The sequence below is a fragment of the Corapipo altera genome, unplaced genomic scaffold, assembly GCF_003945725.1.
Source record: "Corapipo altera isolate COAL_440 unplaced genomic scaffold, ASM394572v1 1, whole genome shotgun sequence".
NCBI lineage: Eukaryota > Metazoa > Chordata > Aves > Passeriformes > Pipridae > Corapipo > Corapipo altera.
The window spans coordinates 593650-620535 of NW_020884873.1; the positions used below are offsets into that span (position 1 = coordinate 593650).

The 26886-nt window shown below is 41.9% G+C and overlaps 1 protein-coding gene and 1 long non-coding RNA gene across 3 annotated transcripts in view; one reads left to right on the plus strand and one right to left on the minus strand.

Annotated features, from left to right (window-relative positions):
• The window catches only part of RERG (RAS like estrogen regulated growth inhibitor), a 105330-nt gene extending 78455 nt beyond the window's left edge, over positions 1–26875 (minus strand). Inside the window, exons 1-2 of one of the 2 annotated variants that reach the window (XM_027666037.1) lie at positions 26785–26875; positions 25051–25225 (exon numbers count right to left, since the gene is read on the minus strand). In XM_027666037.1, the coding sequence (XP_027521838.1) occupies positions 25051–25111 (61 nt within the window). In that variant the 5' untranslated portion in view covers positions 25112–25225; positions 26785–26875. Of the gene's footprint in view, positions 1–25050; positions 25226–26057; positions 26186–26784 lie in introns of those variants that run through there. The other variant, XM_027666043.1, reaches the window with a different exon arrangement.
• LOC113958054 overlaps positions 26415–26886 on the plus strand; it is a 27391-nt gene continuing 26919 nt past the window's right edge. The window contains exon 1 of the long non-coding RNA XR_003531397.1: positions 26415–26516. This is a non-coding gene — a long non-coding RNA (uncharacterized LOC113958054). The remainder of the gene's footprint in view (positions 26517–26886) is intronic.

Below are 26886 nucleotides of genomic sequence, written 5' to 3' on the forward strand. Positions count from 1 at the left end.
AGCCCAGGTGAAGAGATGCAGCCCTTACTACAGACTGGCCTTTGCTTGTCTGACCTTAGCAATATGCAGATCCTAGGAAAGGCTGTGTTTTCAAGGGATGTGAATGATCTGATGCAATGAAAACAGAGGTGGTGCCTCGCTACAGTCAATGGAAAGCACTGAGAAACCTTCCTAGGTAGAAAATGTTCTCTACTGAAGGCTTAGTATTTGGGTCTGAAGTAGTCAGTGAGTTTTTTGCTGTTTTTCTAGACTTTTGGCTTGACTCAGTTGTGAGTGGCCTTTCTCCAAGAAAAATGTTATGCTGTTTCTATGGGATACATAACAAGTCAAAGTTTTTTCAGGATCTGATAATCCTACTTTCCTTGTACACCAGTGTGTCCTGCTATGTGATCTAGTAATCATCTGTTAGCTGCTGGTACTATATTTTGATCCAGCAGCCACCAAAAACACATGCATATAAACACCACGTGCTATCTAGAAAATGTGGAGAACCTTTAGAGTTCAGCAGCATAAGAATTCCCTAAAGAGACAAAATCCATCTCAGTAGTAGACCTGGTATGCTCTGTATAGCTTCAGTCACACATACGGTAGAGAAAGGAAGACTTAAAGGATGGTACAAGATGCAAGTTGGTGTGAGAGGTCTGAAAGATCAATATTCCTTTGCCTTGTTTCTGATACAATACCATCTCTCACCAGGTTCAGTGAAGAAACTGGCTCTTCTACTGAGTTCAGTCTCAACACTTCTCAATGTCCATCACGACAATCTCAGTGACACTACCTGAAGCAATGATGAAGTGTAATCCTATTGTCTTGATCTCTAGATTAAAAAAAGCTTCATCTCATTATCCTGAACCACCCCTGCAAATCTTGTTGCAGAACCTGTAAGAAAAATTGCATAAGGCATTGAAGCCCCTTCAGGTAGGGAATATGATCCTTGTGGCTCATAAACCAGGATGCAAAACTTTGATTTGTCAGTTCTATGAGTCATTTGATATCCTACAGACAATACTGGAAGCTTGTGTTTTATTTCTGAATCCCTGATGTGGGAAATGAAAGATATACGGTTTGAACTCTTGGAGCTGTATTTTGAGCAAAGACAAATACCTGAAAAGGAATTCAACTGAATCATAAAATCAGGAGAGTTGTACAGAGAAGTATTCTAGAATAGTCATTATGCTCCAAATTTGCACTATCTCTTCTTATTTCAGAGAAATTTCCTTATCTTCTGAGAATGCCAGGACAGTTCTTTGCAGGATGTGCTCATCTCAGAGCTGCCTGCCATTGCAGTGTGCTGAAGATGAATTAGGTTTAATCTACTTCTAAGGTTGTGCTAGCTCATCTTTTCCATTAGCAGAACAAATTCTGCACATCTTCCTTCACATACCTATAGCTGCAAAGTCCCTATGCATGCAGGCAGAAATACTGGAGGAAGGTGCTTTGGCATGGGCAGCATATTTAAATTTGTCATCTGTCTTAAGATGTCTTGTGGAGCAGGGTGTGTGTATATAGTATTTGTTACTAGTAAATCTTCACTCATAAGGAAAAAGCATCCCACGTTTGCTGTAACTCTTTGCTTTGTAGTGACTTCAGTCTGGGTTTCAGTGGTTCTTGAAAGGAAGCATTCTTAATTCTTACTACACCCTGATGCTTACAGGCAGGTTTAATGTTCGACCCACCTGCTTGTCACAGGAAAAGGGCATCATGTATACATTTAGGGGCTCATAACACCACTGGGATACTGCATGGAGATGTTCTCTCAACCACATCCCTCTCTGGGACAGAAGTTTCTACAGGGGAGAGCTATTTCAGATTAGTGCTTCACTGCCAGTGGGAAAAACATAGGGAGAGGGTTTAAAATGGACTAAGAGGAAAAACATTTTCTTTAAACCAACTTGTTGAGTGTCCTACATTCCATTAAGAAACATTTTCTAACCTCCAGTCTTTTTAAAGCAAGCATGTAAGCCTGCCCCTCACCACACAGAGAGCAGAATGTTCTTCTGCTTCTATTAGAAGACAATGTGCTTCATGCCCTTCAGAAGGGTCCTGGTGCATTCCTGGGTCAGGTACCAAATGTGTTGACCCCCTGCTCCATGGCAGTGTGAACTGGTGCTACTGGCATTACTGGCATTTTGTCTTGCTAAACCCCAGTGCAAATTACCAATTTAGCAGTAACAAAAACGTGTACTATAGAAGGCTGTATAGTATCCAGGCTGTTTGCACAGGGATCCATGGATGCTGATCTGCTCTTTAACACAAAACATGCTTAAATTGGGAACACAGATATGCCATATCCCACTGAGGCTAAAAAGATACTGTGTGGTTATTATTCAGCTGGGGCCCCAGTGATAGCTCCTCCTCTTATAGAAACTGTTGTCTTCAAATGCACCACAGTCCCATCCTCTGAACTGCACAGATCTCTTTAGCAGCAAAAGTCCCCCATAACTTTTTCTGGTTGTGCTTGTGGTATTTAGCTCGATTGTTCTTTGAATGTGCTCAGTGAAGGTACCCCAAGCCAGCATGTCCTAGACATGTATGGGCTTGTGTGCCTAATGACTTTGGGGTGGGGAGAGAAAGAGGGAGTTAAAATGCCTCAGCAGTGAGGTGGGAGGGAATGCAGGAGCACAGGGATGTGTTCTGTAGGACATATGAAGGTGTCTGAGTAGTGGACTCTGGTTGGTCCAAGCAGGAGCACCCAGAAGGCTGCTTGGATCCTTCCACCTTTGAGATTCCTTATGGAGAACATGCTCTGCTGGGTGCCCAGTGAATGGACAGGACGCTGGACTTTGAGGATACTGCCAGAGATGTTTTGACAAGATGGTGTAGGTACAGGTGAAGATACAACCTCCTTAGTTCAAAATATTCTAATTGATGTTTTTTTCTCCCCAGGAAACAGGTATTTCCCACATTCACACCTCCAAATGTTTTTCTTATAGATGATCTTTATGGTCCCTTTTTTTTACAAGAAAATCATTTTGACATTAAAATACCTTAAGAGAAAACTAACTGGAGGCCAAGGAGGTAAATAGCAATAAAACAAATCTAATCTACTTTTTCTCCCAGTAAATTAATTTCCTCAGCAACCCTAAATACATTAAGTCCTATGACATATAGTGATATATCTTTTATTTCCTCCAAACCATTTTTACACAATTATAACACAATCTGACATGCTTACGTGTGGAGCCACCCACTGATGTGATATTCAACTACTTAAAGGTCTAAAAGCATTTATCATCCCCAGGCTTTGTTGAAGTGAACATCTAGTTTAACAATCAGAGCTGAAGTGACCGACCTAAAGTTGTAAAAGACCTCTCTGACAGATGTGAAATTTGGGTTCAAGTCATTACTTTTCAAAGTAAGACATCTATTCCTTAATAACAACTACATCATAAGACATAGGAGAAACTAATTCAGGCAGACACTACGTCATCCCATTTACCTTTACTAGCTGCTGTTTGCATAGTCTTTCCCAAATAAAGGAAGAAGTTCACCTCCCATTAGGGCCATGCTGCATCTCCCACAGGGCTTCTTGCAGATAAAAAAGTGGGAGAACCAAACCATTCTGGGGCTGACATTAAACCCTTCATTTGGTCTTGAAGCCAACCAAGATAGCAAACCTCTCCCCAAAATCAGTGGCCCATAACATTAGTACAAAGGGCTTTCTGCCAACATATTAAATCTACTCTATAGAAGCATGGAAACTCTACAAATGGTTTCTAAGAAAGGTGACAACGAAAACTCCTCACAGAGAGTACATTCAGGGAAAGCTCTTTAATTTTAAGGACAAACATTCCCCTGAGTCATAACTGCATTAAACTTCCATATGTTAGAGAAGGAGGAGGTTGTGGCGTAAAGGAAATGGGAGGTTCCTCTAGTAAAAACTTCAGCTGAGCAGTTGCTTCTTCAGGCATCTGCTTGCAGGAATATGCCAGACAAAAACTTTGAATCCATATGGTGCACTGCAAACAAGGCACTCGTTGGTACACAAACATCAGCTGATTTTTGCAGAACTTTTGCTTTCTAGCAAAGAGTAGAGAAAATCCTCTAGTCTCTGGTGGGGCTTGCTGGTTCCTACTCTAATTAAAGAGGAAGTAGAAAATGAAAAGTTACTGTACTCTTCAGGGGCTGGGAGAAGCTGAGGTAGTGAATGATTTTGACTTACCAAGACCACACAAAGAGTGAGATAAACCCTCCGGCTTCTGTTTCCTAGTCTGCAGTCCTCATTAGGAGATATGGGACTTTTGCTTTAAAACTCTACATAAAGCACCATGAAACTTGGAAACTGGATCATGGCACACCCACTGGATGCCCAGATAACCTCCTGGCTTCCTTATGTGCTCCTTGCAGCACATGGGGACACAGGCAAAGAATGTTTTACAGCCCAAATCCTCAAAATAAACCACCCTGTGCTTGGGCACAAGTAGGCTGCACACCTTCTTGCTTTGGTGATTTAATTGTAGTCCACTTATCTGAGGGACTTAAAATTATCAAGACTGCATGTTCAGGTTGATAGAGCTCTTTTGAAGAACACTGTAGTCCTACAGGGCACAGCGGTATAGTTCAAGTATTTGTTTATAATGAGACAAACCTTTTTTTCTGCTTGGCTAAAGACAGATTAGGGGTTTAGAAATTACTCCTAAATATCTGGGTAACTGTTTAAAAAAAAAAAAAAGAAAGAAAAACCAAAACAACACAAAAAAGTTCCGATGAGCAAAAGAAAAAAAAAAAGAAACAACAAAACCAAACAAACCCCACAAATCTGCAACACTTTGAATAGCCCTAACTTGAAATTTTGTTAGACTTCTGAATAAGCATTTTTGTGTGTTATCTTCTCTTATAAGGGCTGTCTACACCTGCTTCCAAGGGAAGAGAAAATCCTATGGATGGCCCAGCTATCACAGAACTTGCCTTCCAGATAAAGTGCCCTTGCAAAAGAAAGAAGACAGGCAGAAGCAGAATAAAATATAAGCCAGCAACTTAAGATTCACATTAAACTGAAATGCAACTAGTCAGATTCTGCTCTCCATTTCACTGGCATTGGTTTGCATGGTCAACCTGTTGGCAGAAGTTTCTATATGACAGACACAATTCATCTGCTCAGCCTTAAGAAACACCCCATCCTGCTGTTACTGTGGTTAAAGGGGTCCTCTGTCGGGAAAACAGTCTTTTTGTGCCTTTTTTTTTAAATACCTGTGCTGAGACTTAATATGCCACCTGTAATGTTTGTTTTTCTTTGATACAGACATTTGAAACAGATTAATTTCAGAAATCTTTTTTATTTGTGGAGCTGAGTGCATATAAAATCACCTAGATGACTGACAGCCAGCTGCAGTCTTGTTTAGTCACAGAAGTATTGCCATCTTTCATGACTTGACTTCATTTTTTGGACATTTTCTGCCTTTACAGCAGCCCTGACTGATGGCAGCAGACACTGTTAGAATCTCAGCTTTGCCTGAAAGCCCATGGAGATGTGTATTCAGTCACCCTGATAATGCTGAGGAGTTTGAAAATGTTATGCAGGTGTGTCCTGAATGTCCATTCCTGGAATGGAATGATAGTAAATTTAAGCCAATCTTATACTGGTTTCATCAAGTGACCTTATATTCAATGAACTCTATATTCAATGAACTTTCCATTCCTTTTGCCCAGCATTTTAATGATGTGTTAATTTCTATTTGTGGAGTCCCATTTTTTCCAGTCTCTCATTGCAAAGCTGTTACATTCCCTTAATTTCTCATTTTCTTCAAACCACCTCAACTGCAAAGCAAATTCAGTCACAAACGAGCATCTCTGACTCTATCCAGGTTTCCGGCAGCCACAGATCCTGCAGAAGCACTTGCAGAACTGTGTATCACAGGAATGTAGGAACTCTCCTCCACCTTCCCCTTCTCTTACTCTATTCCCAGAGAATTTTCTCCACCATCCCCTCTTAGCTCTTTCCAGTCAATGATTTTAAGCATTTCTCTGAGATTAATAAAGCCTTCACCTTCTATCTCAGCATAAAATGGTGAGCAAGGAAATCCAAAATTATGGAAGTTTTCTCAAGTTTATATAATAAATAGCAGCAGAATTAAGAAGAGATGCTAGAAAACTGGGACCAAAGTCTCTTGCTGTCAACAACAAATTGAGATGCAATTTCTGGATAACATTGTAATATGATGTGACTTCAGGTTTTTACAACAACCTGACTTCAAGGTTAAATATTTAAATGTATGTATTTTTTCTGGCTGCCAATTAACTATTGGTGTAGACACACTTGGACTTCAGAACTGTCATTCATTTGCTATATGTAGGTAAATGTGATCCTTGCACTTTTATTTATACTAAAACTGTTCTCTTTAGCAGTTAAAATTCACTGAGAGTACTTTTGAACACTCATGTGAACTTGTATGAATAACACTGCAAGTCAGATTATGATTCTCTAGGAGGTGTGAAAAAGTAAGGACACGCTACCTTCCCATATCATAGGAAGAAAATTACTAAATTCTCTATCAAACTAGTAGAGCAATTAACTTTTTTCCTTTTTAAGCAGATTTTAAGCCTACTGCTCAAGAAGGTTCAACCTCTTCTCAAAATCACCTTATCTTCTTCACATACAAAGATATAGAAATATCTTGAGGACAAGCTTCCATTCTGGATCTGTAGACATCCCCTGATCTTTGCTGAAGATCAGACTTCTAACACTTGCTGTAGTCGCAACATTTATATGCCTCAGATTAATATAAATACTGGTTTCACGCCGCTGCAAGTCACAGTTGAAACAGCGAATAAATACAGCTTTCAGAAAGCTCTGAACAAAGCAAAGGCCTAAGCAGGAAAAGTCTGATACAAAAGCATCCACTGTGGAAGGATGTGTCCCCCAGAAAGGCAGCAGAGCTGTATGACCCTCCTTTCTACTGTCCTTCAGCAAACGGATATGTTGGAGAGAACAGGGGAAAAAAAAAAGATGGTAAAGGGAGGCAGTGGAAATCCATCAAAAACCTTCTTTGTAACAGTGTGTACAAAGCCTAGGTAAGACCTAGGGAATTTCAGACCCTTAAATTCCTGTATACAGGGACAAATGCTGGAGGGGAGTTTTGCTTCTCCTAGCAAATACACTCAGCAATAGTCAGAATGACTAACTTAACACTTCCATAGGCCAGTGACACTACCCCGTGGGTAGAACTTAACTAAATTTTCAGTTCCCTGTCCCTAGGGCTTAAGCAAACAAAGGTACAGTTTAACTAAGGTGTCATGGATGAAGAACTACATACCAACCCATGCCTTTTCTTTTTTCCTGGTTTTCCCTGAGTAATTTACAAACAAAATTCCAAGTCTGGATATACTCGCAGAGTTTCAGGGTTTTGTCAAAAAAATTATTTGATTTTCAAGAATCTGCAAAACTGGCCTTATTCTCAACTGGGATAACACACTTTTCCTCAGGGTAGTTTTGGACAAGGCAGCAAATGTCATTCAGACAGCTTGTTTTGGTATTGCAGCACCAAAGCAGAAAGTGGAGGGAACTGAAGGGAAGGGGATAAATTACTTTAAAAAGAAATTGCATTAAACTCACTTTCTCAGTGACCACGAAATTGAAGTTGCCCTTAAATGAATTATTTTCCCCCCAGCTTGTTTCAGCAGCAGATGAACTCCAGCACACTGACTTCATTCATTTGTTATGTTTGGGGGAAAACACACAGTGGAAGAAATGGCTATCCAGTTGTGTATAAGGCTCTGACTTAGGCTAAGTAATACCAAATATAAACTCATGTCAGTGTTGTTGTGCATTTAATGCTCATTTGTGATGTGTCTCCATGCAGTACATGCATTCTTTAAACATAAATTTCCTAGTTAAAATTGCACTAATGGTGTTAAATGGTGCTTATGTTGGTGGCAAATGTGTTGAGCTCTGAGGGTGAGATCCTTAGATCAGGGGTGAAAAGTAAGGTGCCAGCAGATCCATCAGATGAGACTGATCACAGTGCTGCTCTCGCTGCAGTAAAACAGGTCATAAAATTCCACCAAAGCTGAACAGTTGAGATGGTGTAAATGCCAGTGTATGGAGTGCCCTGCACTCATCACTTGGGGCAGCCTAAACTGGAGTCAGGATAAACAAAAGCTTCCTCACTGCCATGCAAGTGCTAAAACTTGGGGAAGGCGCGTGAATCACTAATTTTTTTAAGACTCTTACAGGCATTTAACTAAGACAACTATCTATAAGTAAGGTGGACACTTAGCATTAATTTAATGCACTGACAATGGTATCTGGAGCTATTGCTGCATTGTACATATTCAGGGTGTTAGAACTGCCTCCCAAGCTGCTCACTGTCCTCGCTTGAACACAGTATTCCAGCCCTCCACTAAAAAGCCTAAAAGGAAAAATCACTCAAGGCCACGAGGAACTGATGAAAAAGTAACTGTTCTGGAATGGCTACTATCTAGGACAGTAGACCAAATAGAAAAATAAACGATACCCTGATGTTCCCTCAGTGGCCTGTGTTTGAGAAGAGGTCTTACAGAGGCAGGCTTTTCTCTTTTAGCAGCACTTTAGTTTCTTCAATTCATAAATAGCCCATATAAACTCCTTGTTTTGTTTGAAGACCAGAACTTTTGCAGGATTGCAGGCTCTGCCCAGGCTACTCAAAGATATGAGGCCATAAGCCCCTGCTGCCAAAAGATAATTGGAGAGAGACATATTTGTGTGTGTGCATGTATATCCATTTCCCTATATGTTGATACTGTACTTAACTTAAATTTTCTCCTAACTAGTGAGGTATAAACCAAAGCAGAGGGCTAAGGGTTTTTTGGTGCTGGGAGAGGTACTGGCTGGCCTGACAGCCACTGAGACAGGAGATCTCCATTTATCCACAGGGTAACTAGCCAACAGGCAGTAGCAAGAGGGAGATATCCCTTTGCCAACATTTTGCAACACTGCCCAGTAGGGAAGTGTCTTTAACTGGCTGAGGGAAACGTCTCTAAATGGGTGAGTTGGATTAATTCTTTATTTCTAGTTGCACTTGATGTAAAAAAGATACAGAGTGCAAAAAGCTCCATCAAAGGCTGAAGAGAGAAAGGTTCACACTGATGTGCAGAGGCTTGGATGTCAGATGAGGTCAAAATTTTGCCACTGATCCCTGAGGCTGTGGGAACTTCTAGAACTGCCTTCTGAGACAAATCTGTTTCAGATAAACTAATGGAAAGGTAATCTTCATCCTAAATTGCTGTTTGCTTTTCATCTCTTTGGACTTTTGTCTCCCATGCACTTCACTACTTCTTCAGAGAACCTCTGTGCCAGTAAAAAGGAAAATGGAAGGCCAGTGTGCCCACCTTTATTCCTTACACGGCTCCTGGAAAATAAAGTGTCCTGTATCCAGAGATGGAATGTTTTCCATAAGGATAAACTTGTGAGGAAAATTTAACTTCCAGCTCCAACATGTAAAACACAACTCAGGATTTCCAGAGGCACTGGCTTGTTACCAAACACAAGTATGCTTTCAGAAGCATAGGAAAAGCATACCCTTGCTGAGTTACTAACCTCCCTCTTGCCATATTTTGTATTCTTGCTTTGGGGAATGATAATACTACAACACCTGGGTAAAGTAGCTGCAAGAATATTTTTTAACACAGACACAACCTATCTTTTTTTCCTAACCCTGTTCTTAGAAATGTCTGTATTGCTTCTGCAGACATCTTCCAGAAAAAAAAAAAAAAAAAAAAAAAGCAGCCTGAAGCAGACACCGAGTACAGAAATATCCAGCCTGAAAAATTAAACCTAGGCAATGTCCTAAGAAACTCAGAAGGACCCTGGTATTACCCTACCACTATTTAAGGTTACTTTAAGTAGTTGTGCTTCCAGCTCCACCTGCCAGACTGAAAACTGAGGCTTAGCCTGACAGATGACACTCATCCTTGTGAGAGAAAGAAATGCAGGAGCCACACTGTAGTTGCTTATACAAGTCAGCATTTTGAGGTAGCACATTTAAATAGCTCCTGTTACTGAACCTGGGATCCTGACACGTTGTGTGATAGTCACTAGCACTGTCTCTTCATTATTTTAATTGCCAAAGCTCTTAACAAATCACCTCTATTTTTTTTTTCTCCTCTCAGCAGTCTGAGCCAGGCTCATGTAGAAGTACTACATTGCTGTTGAACGGAAAAATCTCTGTAATTGTGGGAATATCTTTATTGTCCTGTGATAAAAAGCACGCTGCTGGGTCCTTGTATCCAGGAGATGAAGACAGAATGTTGTGGTACATCTGTAATTATGAGACTGAAAAACCTAACATGCTTACAGTAGCAGTTCAAACCATGCAGACAGCAGGAAGAGAGCCCTTGGTCCAAGAAGTCATGGTCTAGATTGAGATGGAGTGGTCTGGGTTAGACTCCTGGAACAGCTACCGGCTTGGTGTCAGTGCCTTTGGGTTTTTGTCCAGTGTGTGAAATACATGCTACTGCAAGGGCATGTTAGTGCAGTGCTATATGCAGCCTAGTGTTGTTGCAAGCCAGGGTGGAAAAGAAGTCTGAACCATAACTTTTTCGGCTGATGTGGTTTAAAGAATTTGTAGGAAGTGCTCCAAATTCTGAAGGCAAAACAGTGCATCACCTATGACTGAGGAAATAGCACACCACACTTTTCCTGGTTTTGCCCTTGCAATGCTTGCTTTCAAACTGTATTTTGCCTTTCAATTCATTATATTACTTTCTGAGGGTCTGCTAGCACTGAGTGTGGGGACACCCCAGACTCCCGCTTTCCTCCCTGGAGGAAATGTCCCACAGAAGGACAGTGGGCACAGCTTATGTCAGAACTGACCCTGCTCTTGATGGCCTTGCTCAAAAGTCCACAGAAATAAACATAGGTTTTTTCATTTATTTCCAGACTTTGGATTCACCTCCAGATGTCTGTCAATGCTTCTTACTGTGGAAATACTGCTAAGGAAACTAAGTAATGATGGCAATTCAGAAGAGACCCAAGACAGGCTTTTTTTGGAGGACTGGAGAAAGAAAAGTCTTGCTGCATATCACTGTGTGGATTGTCCCTGGAGTTCTAAGGCTGATGAAATGTACTCTTAATTTAGAGATTTTTAAAAAATATCCCAAAACATCGACCTTCTCACCCTTCCCTCAGTGAGTGTTTTGAAGCCGCTGTTTTTTCAATCTCCTACCAGATTATCACCTCTAAGGATGAGAAAACAGGGCAAAAGTAGTGGCACCAACTAGCTGCAATTCAGATTGCTTGAAATAAAATATTATCTATATGTCAACCTCCTATCTGCTTGTGAGGGCCACAAGCATTTGTTCAGGACACTGTACAAGGTTATTTAGTCTAACATTTTGTGGAGCCTTGAATTAATTTACCTAATAATCTTTAATTTTTCATAACTAATGTTCTTCAGCTTTGAAAATAATCCTGTGAATTTTTCCTCTAGTTTTGAAGAGTTGTAACTAAAGCTCACCTTTCTGTGACTTTTCCATCTTCTAAGAGTATTAACTTAGATTTTTCTTTCTAAAACTAATTTCTAGATTTTCTTCCCAATATGTGCAGGATCTCCTCTGTGCAAGCTCCTAGTTTCTTTGCCAGTGTGTCTTCAAATCTTACATCCCAGTCAGAGCCAAAAATATTCATGTTAGTATAGGTCAGCAGAAAACCCTGAATTCTTGTTTTGATTGTCATATGAATTTACACAAGAAATTGCATCTGTATTCTGCTATGCCATATGCTCCTGTTAATCCCTATTCTTGCAAATAAACCACTGTTGTACGAATTGTGCTGTTAATTTTAATGAGTTCAAATGCATAAAACTTGCAATTTCTCATTAATGCCCCTGTAGCACAGTCCAAATATTGACTCGGCTAATGCCTTCAACTTAGTGCCATAAAGCTGTAAGTTCAATAAAACAAATACAAAAAGTTACATTTTTTTTCTTAAATACTTAATGTTCTTAGAAGAGATTTCATAACAGTATTATGAAAATCATCTCTTTCATAAAATAAAGATGGGGCTCCATGTGCAGGAACAAGCAGATATATAGAATACAAAGTGTACTAAGAAAAAGGAAAGTTCAAGTGGCCCAGAGGAGAGGATCATGACTAATAACAGTGTTTTAGGTCAAGGAAAAAAAAATAAGGCAACTAAGTACCAGGGAAAAATTCTTAATTTAATATACTCATGGTCAACGAGATCATATTTTTCAAGTCACAAAGGGTTACTGCAGTCATCTACTCCAACCCCCTTGCAAGTAAGGACATAAAATGTTTGTCATTGGGGAAATTATAAGGAATAAAATCCTAGAGAGTTCATGAGTTACCTAAAATTGGACAAGTTCTGCACTGCTGAGACTAACAGGCTAGAGAACTCTGCACTGACTGCTCTAATGGTAGAGGCATTCCATGCATGTATCTCACATTAATGCCATTCAGCTTCTTCAGCTTCTTCAGTTATTTATTATTGAAGTATGGTATCAAAAGCACTACCTGTGTGACAATATTTAGGCAACAGTGTTTTGTTTCAAATGCATGAGTTGAAGGAGCTGCTATGACTCAGCTTCTGGAGACACAGATAGTGCAAGTCTTCCTCCAGTAAGGTGATAAATAACTTGTTTTATGGTACAATATTTTTTTAGAAGTGGTGTCTACAATGTTGTGTTAAGGTAACAAAATTGTCTGGTCTTTTCTGGTACATTTTGGTACTTCATCAAAGTCCTTGAGTTATATGAGAAGTTCACATGTTGGTATTATTGCCTTCATTGCACATTCCTGCCCTGTCCTAAAAGGTGTCCCAAGCCCATAAGGCTTTTTTCAGTACTGGCTATAGGAAAGATGGGGATAAACTTTTTGGCAGGGCCTGTTGCGATATGACAAGGGGTAATGGTTATAAACACAAGGGTTGATTTAGATTAGATATAAGGCAGAATTTTTTTATAAAGAGAGTGGTGAAACACTAGTACAGGTTGGCCAGAGAGGTGGTAGATGCTGCACCCCTGCAAGCATTCAAGGCCAGGTTTCATGGGTCTCTGAGCAACCTGATCGAGCTGAAGATGCCCCTGCTAATCGCACAGTGGTTGAACGAGGTGACCTATAAACATCCCTTCCAACCCAAAGTATTCTATGATTCTATCCCTCATATGACATGTACAGGGATAAACTGAAACCACAGAGGTGCAACTGGACTATGCCTTACAAAGTGACCCAGGTGTAAAACTACTCTCACTGGTTTAGTACTCCGGGAGGTACACTGAGCATCCTCTGTTCATTACTGGCCCGTAAACTTTTTTCTGAGAACAGTTTGAGATGAGAGCACTTTTGCAATCGGGAGGTTCAAAGTTTTCTGAAATGTCACATGAAATATGCTTTTAGAATGACACAGGAGTGTAGAGCCCTGGATTCTTAAGAGTCACCTGCTAAAGTGGACAGAGAAGTCCTGGAATTGCACAGTGATTTAGCACTTTTGACACACGAAGTCAGACTGCCCACGTTTGAAACTAAAGACTTTTTCCCATCCTCTGCCTTGTTATCCATAAAACACTAAAGCATTTTAACCTTCGCCAAGAGCAACAGCATTAATGGGAATGAACAGAAAATGACAGTTCACAATCAAGCTTTAAGGTGTTTTTGTCATGAGCATGTTTCCCTAACTCCTGTTCCAACTCCTGCTGTTGGTCATCATATTTTCCCTGCCTCTCTGAATAACGTGCATGTCAGCTACCTACTGTGCAGAAACTAAAGGTAGGATCCAAGGTGGCAGTGCACTGTTTTAACTTGGCTGTGAAGGTCATCCTCCTCTGTTGAGTCTCCTGCTTCTATCTGCAGCCAGTCCCTGTCTGTGCTGTGGCATTGGGAACAGAAAGTAATATTTGCAGCACTCTGATGTGCAACAAAGTTCCTCTGACTTGATGGTATTAACATTTTCACAGCTTATTAGAAAGCACCATTCAGTAAAATGTTTAGCAATTGAAGAAATGCTATAAAATGAGCCATGCAAAATTATTTTAGGTGATTAAAAAGTCTTTCAGGCACAGACCTATTGTGAGGTGAGATATGATACATACACATGATACAAACGAACATGAAATTAGTCTTAATGGTACTGAAATTTTGTCCAGCTGGATCTGGAGACCTGCAGGCAGCTCATGATACTTTTCATACCTGTAAAATGTTAGAACTTAAGAAATTGCTCTAAGGTTCTTCTGCATTTTCCATGGACTATCTCTTGCCTCATCTTTACAGGGATGCCAAACTCCTGAGCTGATGCTTATTGTACCGTGTGCATCAGCAACTGCACATCATTTTACAGATATTTTGTAGATGCTAGAACTACTTAGGAAAAAGGCAACTTCACTGAGTGTTCTTCATGAAAACAAAACAGAGTAAAGAAATTCCTGTATATTTTGGTGGTTTATTCTGCAGAGGGAGACTAGGAAAACAGAACAGGCAAAGCTTCTTTCTTAGTTGTGAATCCAACGTGTCTGCCTTTTCAAGCAGGAAGGAGTGGAAATAGAGCACGATCGTTTCCGTGGAGCCCTAGAAGTCTGCAGGACTATACATAAGACTTGTCTAAGTACAAGTATTTCTTATAGTACAGGTTCCCAAACTCCTCCAAACACAAACTGAGCACTGTGTGAATTTCCACCACAGGGGGTGCTGAGTTGAATCTCAGGGGCCTCTTTAATGCTAGATCCTAAATAGAAAATTAATGAAGAAAACAGTCATACTGAGCATGTTTAAAATAGAGGTTAGTCTGTTTTCATAAGAGAGGCTTGGTTATTTCAGATGCCAGGTCAGAAACTGCAAACAAAATTCACCAAGAAATCACCAAAGTAATACTGAGCATGCATGGTGGTGGTTGCTGAGAAATAGACTGGTTTAATTACACCAAACACTAAAAGAAGAGTATTCTTGCATGAGATGTAGTTGAGATTACCATGTGACAGTGAAGATTAATCAAAAGCAATAGTTTGTTTTCTTGCCTCAGCCTGCGCTTGCTTTTATTTCAGTGAGGCAGAATCAGTTATGGTCAGCTGGTGCTTCCAGGACCAGTATACCTCTCTCTCCAAATGGGTCTGAAACATCCATTTGGGTCAGTCCCTTCTTTTCAGGCAAAAAATGAGCCTGTATTGTTTTTTATCATTTGTGTCATTTACTTTTCACGTCTTACTAGTACAGCTCATAAACGAAACCTTCCTCCACTGACACTTAATGGGGAGAATTTACATTTTTCACTCTTCAGTTATCAAAAGCATGTGTTTCTTCTTGCTCAGTTTGGATTGTTTTCCATCTGTGGCCAACCTATGTTTGCTAGTCTCTAGCTGGATTATTCACAGTCCTATGCCCAAGCCTATTTCTTTAGTAACAAAGTTGTCAACAGGACAAGTACATGAATGTTTGATTATCCAGGACACAGCTTACTGTATTAAGCTGCCTGTCTCTTGTTGTCTTCAACCTTTCTGCTTACAGCTCTTCAGAGGCAGGGTTTATTCCTTTGCATATTTATGGGAAAATTGCTGTGCTTCCTGTTCTTGTCATTTGATCAGGAAGGTAAACATAAACAAACAGGAGTGAACTCAGGGGCCACATCTGAAGTTGCTCTTGCTAGATATGAATTACAAGAGCTCTCCATCCTCTTGCTTTAGCGAATTTGTTGACTGTGGTCAGGAAACAGGGCAATTTTCTCAGCTCCCTCCTGCAGCAAGGGGAAAGGTGAGTGTGTGAGCACTGCACAGCAGTGGAAGGCAGGCAGCCCACCTCCCACTCCCGGCTTTGTAAAGAAGTTTATTTGGCCAGATCCTCAGTGGGGGTAAACAGGCACCCACTGCCAGAACAGGTGCTAGACCCCATGTCCCTGAAAGATACTTTTCTAAATAAACACGTGAATAATAACACTGATATACCGCTCTCCTCCTCCTTGATAATCTCAAGACCTACCATGCTCGCTGCAGATAAAGGTCAAATTTTCTTACCTGGAGATAAATCTTTTTGAAACTTTGCCTGGAAATAGATCTAACAGACAAACTCATGCTGTGGATCACTATTAAATTATTTCATGTTGGAATTCAGCCTGGAGCAGAACCAACTCCAGTGTATGTAACCACAGAAATCCAGTTGGGTTAAGCAGCAGCGCCTGGCTTCAGAGATGCTGCCACCGAGGTTGGTTAACACAAGGTGTTTGTTTTGGCACTCATACTCCCATGCCCTACGTTTTGCAGAGCATGGGGTTTGGTGAGGAGTTTTTGTTTGGGTTTTTTTTTTCCTGCTACCCATGGGTCTAATACTGCATTCTTCTGTGGTGACTCTTCAACATATTTCAATATATTCTGCAGTGAAGAAATAAATAGCCCACTCTGATTTTTTGACTTCTAATTCTTTCTTGCACTTTCCTGCTTCGAATGTCAGATCTGAAGTTCTCCTTTGCTTGCAAAGCTCCTCAGGGGCACAGGTCCTGCTGGGTAGGTCAGGAAAAGGTCATGGTTGACAGCTTCTGCCATTGTAGAGAGTGGGATTTTTGTTTCCCAGGGCAGGCACAGAGATATGCCACTGATAAAAGCAGCTCTCTAGAGTAGGGCTGTGCAAATCTATGATAGATTATATTATAGTTAGACTGAGAGTTGGATGGCAAATATAGCCACATGAAGGGGAGAAAGGAAGTAAAGACAAGCTCCTTTTGTGCTTGTGGTCCTGTGGGTCAAAACGAAATTAAGCCCTACTCGGTAAGCAGTGAAAGACAGGATTGACCAACTTATTTTTTAAGGAAAATAAATGTTACTTCTGTGCTTTATTTTGCTGTCAATAATTAATGTCAGTGCATGAGCCATAAAAGGTCCTCAGGATCCCGCAGGGCCGGCAGGGGTTGGGTCTCAGATGCCGGGTAACTGCTGCCAGCCTGGGAGCCATCTCTCAGGATCTCAGCAGCCCTGGCTCTGGAGAGAAATCATGGAAAGGAACTGTTGTGCCTGAGTCACAATTCCCTTGGTGACTTGAGGCTATCAGGCTCTTCCTTCCTTCACCTCAGTTTCCATACTGGCTGCTTGAGGACAGTTGCAGTCGCACACCTTGTAGGTGGTGGCCACTGTCCCCTCAGCCTTTTGGAAAGCTACAGTGCTGTTCAAGCACTGAAGAAATTCCCTCCCTGGGGAAGTATATCCTATGCATTGTCCAGTTGCATTCTTCCAGCTTGAAAACTTTTCAGCTATGTATCTAAGCAGTTCCCATGTGGTAATGCATTGCTGCCTCAGGCCTCTGCTCTTGCTCCTCTGCAGCTTCTTTTCTACCAACCCCAGGGCGGCAGCAGCAAAACAACCAGTGAAAGTCAGCAGCTTCACGTGCTTTCAAAACCAGGCTTGATGTTTTCAACATATTCCCTCATTTTCCTGTGTGCAGGCTACTGTCTAACATTTCTGGAAAAGCAGCTGGAAACTCCAGCCAATTTCTATGACATTTTAAAGCTGCACATATGTTAAGTACATCTACTACTTCCTTCCCCAGAGTTTCATGCTTGTCTTGCCATTCATCTTTTCATCCTGTATGCATAGAATATGAGTTATCTACAGTGTCACTACCATAATTTATGGCATTTCCCAACACCTACATGGCAAACCCATTAGAAACTGTAACAGCTGCAGATTGACTCCAGCAGCATAAACGCTCTACCCGGTGGGAAACATTCACAAAAAGGGCTTTTCCCATTCAGAATTATGAAAAGTCAATAGAAAAAGGTTCACCTCCCTTCTCAGTTATTTTTCTGTCTCCAGGAAGAGGCAGGAGTCAATGAAAACGGAAGGGGCTGTGAATGGAAAGAAATGTGGGTTCAAACAGCAGGCCAGGCTGAGAGCTGCTGAGGTGGGAGTCCTGTAACTATTGGAATGACAATGGGGAGTGCTCTGGCAGCGCCCCATAAACTGTGTGTGGAGAGGTGAGGAAAGCTGAGGGGTGCCTTCACCCAAAGTCGTAACTGCCTCTGCAGCACAGGGTATATAAAAGATTGTCAGTAAAGCTGAACAAGAACAGACTTGGAATAAAAGCAGCAAATGGATGAGGAAGCCACAATTTCCTTGCCCACTGCTATCTTATAAGAATTCCTCTGCTCTCCTGCTCACCACAGTGTTGGGAATGCCTGCCAGGCATGTGGTGAGAGGGTACAAACACCTTCAGTCAACAGCAGCTATTCCCAGCCCTGTAACCAGGGCTCAGCTGAAGCTTAAAGCATTTCATTGATACTCCTACTTTAGGACAGTGTCAGTTTTTCATATACCTAAGAATTGTTGGGTTCTGTAAATGTAAAAGACACAATGACAAATGCAGAAAAAGAAAGCTTGCTTGAGAAATACAGTCATAACTTGTTTCTCCTGCTCTGCCACAAAGCCAAAATAGGTAATGATCAAGGCTAGCTACATAAAGATAGACGCTGCTTCCCATTTTTAACCTGTGTGAAGCTGGCTTCACACAATGAGTGCCTGGAGCAGTCAAAGCTTGGAAAATCCTCAAAGTCCAAACCCAGGAGTGGATTCCAGGACAGTAGGAACCACTTCAGAGAGACTGTTCTTTGCTGCATCACATCACTGCTGCCAGGATTAGCTCATCTGGATGTCGTGCACTGAGCCTTTAATGATGCACGATGCACTCACAGTGTGGACAAAGAGGAACAAAGGTGCTGGGGATGAGAAACAGAGATGGGAGGAAGCACAAAGTGAGGAGGTTGGGAAGGCAACTGTAAATACAAAGTGTCTGTGTAAATTACAAAGCCATTTCACCATGCAGGCTTTAGGCAACATTTACTAAACAGGCAGGGGGAAAGGCAAGGGTGACAGTTGAGCATAAAGAATATGCAAGGCAAGGGGTAGGCAGGGACTCCAGATAAACAAAAAGTTTGTGGAAGAATAAAAATCTTGGTGTTTTGAAAGGACCCATGAAGGTCAGCAGCCTGGGACACAGCAGTGCCCTGGTGGGGAACAGCAGACTGACCAAAACACTGCAAGGATTCCTGAGACTCCACCAGGAAGCTTTACAGTTGTGTTTTGCAAAATTACAGGAGACAGAAGTGAGCAGGATGGCTATCTCATCAAAGCAAGAGCTGCAGGGGGTGGCTAGGCACAGGCCTAGAGAAAAACTTGTGCTGCAGACATAAATCTTGAATCCTGGCATTCCTTTCCCGGTAATCAAACAGCAGGCTATATTTAGCTCAACCTAAACAGAAACAAGGAACAGCAGGACTAGTCTTAGCTCTAACAGCTGCCACCAGCTGCACAGAGGGGACACAGGTAGAGCTGATGTCACATGTAGTTAAATGAGATGGAACAGGGGAGGTAGTGATGCTTGAATGAACAATGTTGGCATTTGGTTAGAGAAATTCTGCCTTTTTATTATTTCATGGTTAGGCAGAAGGAAGATCTAACACCGAGCAGAGCATGAATGCTTTCTACACCACAGGCAAGGCTATAATGAACCATGGACAGGCAAACAAGCAGAGGAAAGGGAGGAGGTAACAGATACAAGCAGACAGTCTTGCCACTCAGAGCAAACTTTAGCCCAAGTTCCTGGTGTTCCTTCTCTTTAGTTCTAGCACGACAAGAATCAACAAATGCAGTTTGAGAAAGTCCAGGAAAGACTGTTGACTAAAAAGCTTGTGTCTGTGTGGTAAGGACAGTGGGGCTTTTTCAAGCAGCATGTGAGTGGGGTCAACAGGTACTGCTGATCACAGTAGGGCCCTGCACTTGGCTATGTACACCCTGCCTGGCCCCAAAACTGCATGTCTTGGGGTCATTACATCAGCAGCCCCTCTCCTTGTCAGCATGGAGACATATTCATGGGTGACAGTAATTTATTTCATTGATCCATAAACCCAAGGCTCACTCTCTATAAAAGAATCAGCATCATCCACTGGACAGGAGCATGGAAAGGTCATGTTAATGCAACTGGTTGCTTGGAATATTACCTGCTCCAGCAGGACATATTTGCATTCTTGCTGACGAAGAAATAGTCTCAAAATTAGTGAACTAATTACTGTTACATTTCTACTAGTACATGTACACACACATGTACATGCACAGCACCTTCAAAAACCTGGGGCTGGTTGAAGAGTGTAAAACCAGAGGGTGCAAAAAGTGGGAGTGTTTAATGAGTACTTTACTAGCAAAATAATACAGGACAATTAATACAGTGGGTGTTAAACCTGATCACTGAATTATCACTTAAGCATCTGGTTGTCACTGCCACTCTTAAGAACAAAGGAAAAAAAGGCTACTGATCTATTCCACTAGCATAAGGAAAAAAACCAAAACCCACAACAGAAAATCCAGAGTCTCTTTCCAGCCACATTTCTGGATTTCAGAGACACCTTATTACAGTAATTCTCCTTTGATACATCAACTGTTATAGCACAGACTTTGAAGCTCATGTGGTAGCTTTCCTTGCCTTACTAGCAGAGTTGTGAGTTTGATAACTAATCGCTCCTTAATAACTCATGTTTCCTCCCCAAAAGTCCCTGAAATGAAATTAGTTGGGGAAAATATATGAGCAGGGATTTTGTGAAGTAGAAAAATCACTTTGGGCTTCTTTCCCAGTAACCCACACGATTTTTTGAATGGGGGTGGGGTGACACTGAATTCAGTTCTGTTCCCCACATGCCCAGACCTTGCAATTAGGAAGTGATCCCTGATAGTATGTCTCAAACATATCACCAAATAACAAAAAAACCCCACAGATTTGTTGAAGGCCTCTCTGGCTTGGCTCCTGCTTGAATTTGTTCTGTAGGAACTTGCAAAACTTTCATCCTGGGTTAGTCAGTGAAAACAGCATAAGCCAACAGATACAAATATATGTTTGCTCACAGCTTTCCCAACTGTGACACTAAAATGACTGGAGTTGGTGAGATCTTAATTTCTGTGATGGGACAGGCTCTTTGCCATATCATACTTATTAAAGCCCCTTTACTGGTCACCCTTTTGCCCAAATGCAAGCATCTGAGCTCTTGCAGGATAGAAAGGTGACAACAGCCCTGTGCCTCATGTATCTGATTGCATAAGCAAGTGATTTGCATACCTGGCACGTTTACTGGGGGAAGCCTGTGGGGTCTTTAGGATCTTCCCTGTTGCTTAAACACCAGTAGAACCCACACAAACTTCCATGTCCCATATCACGTGTGTAGCTGCATGGCCTGTCCAGACACATGAGAACTGTGTTTGCCTATGGCTGGGCAAACCATAGTAGTCAGCCTGGTACACACCCAGCAAAAAGGCAGGTTGGTTAGCTCACGCTGCAGCTGGACGTTGTCTCTTTTTTGGCCAAAATATAAAAGCTCTTAAGCAGATGTATTTTGAGCATTCATAGTCAACTGAGTTACGAGGTGGAAAAGCATCAGCCATGCAGTGTTATGCAGTATATGCCCTATTTTTCTGCTCCTGATTCATAGATTTTCACTCCTCTTTAGCTTTCTGGGTACATACTGTACCTTATAATAACATGGAAGAACAAGGGCTTCGAGTCTTTATTAATTGCTACTACTGTAATTTTACAAGGAGCTATTTAGGAAATTCTAATTTTTGTTACCATAGGAATGAAGCTGTAGGATCCAGCAGAAGAACAATTTAAACAGCAATGTTTAAGTAATTAACTTCAACTTTAATTCTCCGCTCCATCCAAGCTCCTCTTGGGCATAAAGAAAAAGACTTTAAAAGCTCTCTCCTCCTCAGTGCCACTTGACTCTAGCCCAGATTAGGAGGTACAGCCCTGTTATCTATAGTAGGGCTTAGCAATCTACCTTCCCACCCACAGAGTATTTCCTCCTCTTCCCGAGTGAAGCAGCTGCAAAATCCTCCTTGGTTCAGGCAGAGCTCCTCACCTGCTTTTTTTCAGTTAGTTTAAAGCAACGTTTATGCAACTTTAATACATTAAGAACTGGGTGAATGGAGGAGCATCTAGTTCACAGGTTGGGATGCTCATATCTGATGAGTTTGCCCATTACTCAGTGTAACTACATAGGGCCACTCTTGTGTGCCCCTTTCTGAGTTGATTTGCTCCTTTTTTTCTATTTGAAAGGTTTAGGTCTACATTAAGTAAAAAACCAAACCAGGTCAGGTAATCAATAAGCCATTCTGCTGGCCTTCCCCAGCAGGCAGGAGGAGACAAGGCAAGGAAGGAGAACAGTGAAAACCTGACACTCACACTTGCCATTGGCTCCTGTTTGTTTTTTAAACCTTTGAACTGTGGAAACTTATAAGCAGCAAGAAAGTGAAGAAAAGTTTTATCTTCCTTGGCTTTAACTCTTTTGAGATCCTATTATTACTACTCAGATTTGTGAACAGTGTTCACCTCATGTCTGAAAGAGTCTTGGAAGGGACTACTTTGCAGAACAAGGAATCTTGCACCCCTTTAAACAGATGTCTAGCATTGATGAGATTAGGATGTTCCTCAGCTCTCAGTAATGGTAACAGGTCTAATGACCTTCATAGTGTAGGAGGGACAGCTTTAATCCTCCACATGTCCTGAAGTACAACACTTCTTTCTTCATAGATGCTTTGACTCACTCATCCAAAGTCTCAGTCAGGAAGTGGAAGAAGAGCTGTGTCTGTAACTCCACAGACGCTGTCAGGTGGTGAAGCCACTTAGAGATTAAGGACCTAATTCCTGGCTCTTCCTCAGCAAACGAAGATAAGCCAAGAAAGCAAGCCAGTGACCATATTTTGGCATGATTTTCTGGCAATTATAGTGGCCTTATTTATCACCCAACATCTCCTTTTCATTGCACATATCTGGTGTGCTCCAGCATTCTGCCTCATGTTCTTGCTTCCAGAGTCTGGCTTATCTTTCAGCTGTCTGGCCAAGTCTGTTCCAGTAAGCTATGGTCACAGGATCCTGCCTCAACAATGCATTACAAACTGGTCACAGGAATAGGGAACTACACAGTTACACCAAAAAAAAAAAAAAAAAAAAAGAGAGTATCAACACTAATCTAGCAGGGTATTATCAATCAGACCCAGCTATCTGGAGATTACTTTGTGTCCAGTTCTGCTTTTAGCACTTTCATAGCTCCCACTACTGTTACTGTTGGCTACAGGCAAATAGGTATTTTCAGACACCACCCCCCTCACACACACACACACAGATACACAGACACACTTATTTCTCTGGAGTTGCCTGAGCTGTTGAAACTGGATCCTTTTATGGGAATGTACAAGAGGGGTTTTCATAAGCAAGCTGGAGAATCTGGGAGGCACAGCTGGCGCTCTGTCGAGGTAGCTGATAGTGCTCCACCCCCTTAAATTCACCTTGTTGTTCTTGCCCACTTATTTGTGCCTTCATTTCCACACAGATTCACATCCGTGGTCACAGTCAAAAGAGGGGACCTTAGTCATATTTTATGTAATATTTCCTTGCATGTCAAGTGGAAAAAAAAGGAAAGAGGAGGAGGATTCTGAAGGACTAGGATGTTTTTAATGGCTTTTCATTTCTTTTATCTCCCACCCGGTTCCAGGACCACAGGAAAACATTTTTACCACAAAATCCTAGTATATTGAAATCTACAAAAAGGATGCAACAGGTAAAAAAAGGCTCTTGTTGATCCTATGCTGGTGTAGTACTTTAACTGAGCACTTAACAGGTAGTTTTGTAGTTTTTAAAGACAAGTTCTCAAACTATTAGGAATACCAGGGTAAGGGGACTCTTTTTTAGTGTTTCAAGTTTCCTGCAAATACTTCAGCATTCTTTTGCATTATTTTCAATCCAGTCAAAAGACTGGACAACCACAGAAACCATCAACTAAATGTAAGATAAACCAAAAGGAGAACCACTGAAGTTATTTACAAAACTTAGACATGACAGTGAAATACAAATACAAAAGAGGGGTGGGGTGAACACAGCAGGGAAAAAGGAATAGTTTAAATTTATCCCAGTATATTATCAGAATTCCCTCAGGTATTCTATTCAAAAAGGTAGAATTTAATCTGCATTGTCTTTGAATAAGTAATTTAGTCTCCAAGAAGTTCTGCCTCACATACGCCTTTTTTCGTGAAGGCGGACAGAGCTACTTCACTGACAGTGTTCTGGTAAAATACCTTCTGGGTAAACGTGCTTTTATAAACAACCCATTCTGGAGTTAGTGAAACAATAATACATTTATGGGACAGAATCTTGGCATGTCTAATATAAAGTCACTTTGGGGAACTGGAGATGGTTGATAGCAGCTGAGTCTAGCCTAATGCTCTTACCAGTACATCATTATCTCCTGGCTTCTCTTGTGCAGACTTTTTCCTAGAATAAACAGTATCTTACAGTTCCCAAACTGGCACAGGAGCATTATTAGACTAAGTCTCCTTATTTCCTCATCCCTGTGGGGCAAGGATATGTTAGAGTGGTCATGGAGCTGTCAAGTTAATGCAACACCACCGAAATACCTGAGGGAGCTTGCAACTCTCATATTACACTCCTTATCTCGTCGAAGGAAAGGCTGTCTGTAGAAATGGATTTTTAACATTTATGCCTCCCCCTTGTGTTTCTACCATATGAACTCACCAGACTATGTTTATTTCTCAAAAGATCTCTACAAATCCAAACTTAACACATCGTATTTTCTTGGCTTCCTGGTAAATACGTAAAACCAGGAGAGCACTGAGAACAAAAATTCTTTGAGTTGTTGAGTCTAAAATTCCTGTGGAAATCAACCAGAATTACAACTATTACAGAAGTAATGTGATATTTAAAAAAGGATCTGATCTTAGGGGAGAGGGACCATAATATAAATGCTTTCATCTAGCACAAGCTATGAAGAGATAAACTGAATATTATTAATTCTGTTCCACTGGAAAAGAGGAATGTTGCCACTTACTTCATGAGAACTGGGTTTGATTTGGGTTGGGAAGTTTGTTTGTTGCTGGGCTTTTTCTTAAAAAGTGATAAAAGTATTTTTATTCTGGAGAACCTGGAGAAAATAGCATAAGAGGCCAGGAAGAGAGAATTCCTGGCCTCATCCTGACTGCCCTAACAAGAATAAGATCACAGATATCCTTTTGTACAAAGAGTTTGTCTGCACAGAGGGAGGAAAAAGTTGCCTGTTGACAAGCAGAAGAAAAAAGCAGAAGACAAACATACCTGACTTGCCCACACCAGCCCGACCAAAGATCGCCAACTTCACTTCTGCACTCTTAGCCATGCTGGAAGGAATGGGGTGGTGGCAAACTCACTCAGTTATCAAAAGTGAAGCAGAAGAACTGTTCCCAGCTCCTGTGTTTGGCTTCACTGTGTCATTGTGACGTCAATGCAGAGCCTGGGGAAGAATACCACAAGGATGGAACTGCAAGGAGCCAGGCTCTCCCTTTCCCCCGCCCCCTTCCCTTTTCGCTTTTTTTAAATAGTCACGATAATCGATGCTCCGTTCCTGCTTTAAACATTGCAGTAACACCACTGACATATTTGGCACTGTTTGTGCAAAACCTACCTTCAGCTTTCTGGCTACTGCTGTTTGCTTCATGCTGGCACTGTAATATTGCAAAAGGTACTCAACAAGGCAGAGTGCCTGCCTTACAAGGCTCCTTATTCTTTCTTTCAGTTGCAATTGCATATATTTACTGTATTTGACTCAACTGCAATGAATTACTTTTTGTAGAATATTATTTAATAGCTGTGAGCGCTCACCAGTAGCTCCTGCAGATAGCTAATCTTTCCCTGAGCCCTCCAGTTCCGAAAAAGGTTTCCATTACTCAGCTGCAGTTGCTTAAAAACCTCTAAGCACTCGTACCTTGCCCATTGTACTAAGCAAATCTGTACCCAGGAAGTTCACTAGTGCTCACACATAAATGTTCAGCAAAGCACGGGGTTAGCGAAAGAATGCCAGAATTGCTGGTAATGTACCTTTAACAGGCTGTATGGGAATTATCTATGTTCACAGTTTCGCTGCATTACTTTGAGCAAGTCACCTGACACATCTCTTTGATTTGATTTCTCCAATCTGGACAGTAAAATACATAACCATACGTGTCACTGTAGAACGTTTTAAGATCTTGAGGGAAAAAATGGCAACTCAGATGATGATGATGACCCTCAGCTCTGACTTAAACATCAAAAATTCACTCTACTTTTAAAACAGGGTAGAACTTTACCTGTGAATGCAACGTGTTGTGAAGGTTTGCTGCTGTGCTGAAGTACCCACTTTAGCCATAAATTCTAACAGTGACGTAGGAAGCTCACTATGTCAGCATTACCTGCTCTACAGCAAAACACATTTCAAACATGTTTCTTGAAATAAAAGCCTGAGGCTTTTTCCTATTCAAAAAAAAAAAAAAAAAAAAAGCTTGCAAAAAGAAAGAGTAAAGACACTTTACATCGAGAAGGGTCCGGATTCATGTCTGACGTCGTAGCGCTCCTGATTCCTTTTGCCTAAGCCTAATTATCAGATCACTCTCACTCTGCATGGACAGTTAGAAGCACGAACTGTTTCAGGACGCAGCGGGATGGGCGGAGGGGACAGAGAGAGAAGAACACCGGTGTTTGCCGCCTCCCGTCGCCCGCCGGTCCCTGACCCCGCACCGCCGCCTGCGGCACGAGCTGCTGCCCCGCAGGTCTGTTTTACACGTCTGTGCAGATATTGACTCATCACCGCCTGCCCCGTAACTCCGGGCGGTCCCGGCAGGTGCCGCCCGCCCGGCGCAGGGCGGCTCCCGCGGCTGCGGCCACCGGCGCTGCCCGGCTCCGCCACCCCTGCGGGCACCGCGCCCCCCCGGCGCCGCATCTGCCCGCTTCACGGTACCCTCTCCTCACGCCCCTCCACCACCTCCCGGCTCCTCCCTTCTCCCCGCACCCGCGGAAAAGCCCCCGCCCGGCGCTCACCTCTTTGCGCGCTGCCGGCAGCGCGGAGGGGCCGCTCTCGGCGGTGCCCCCGGCGCGGCGCTCGGCGAGGGAGGCACGGCCCGGCCCCGGCCCCGGCCCCGG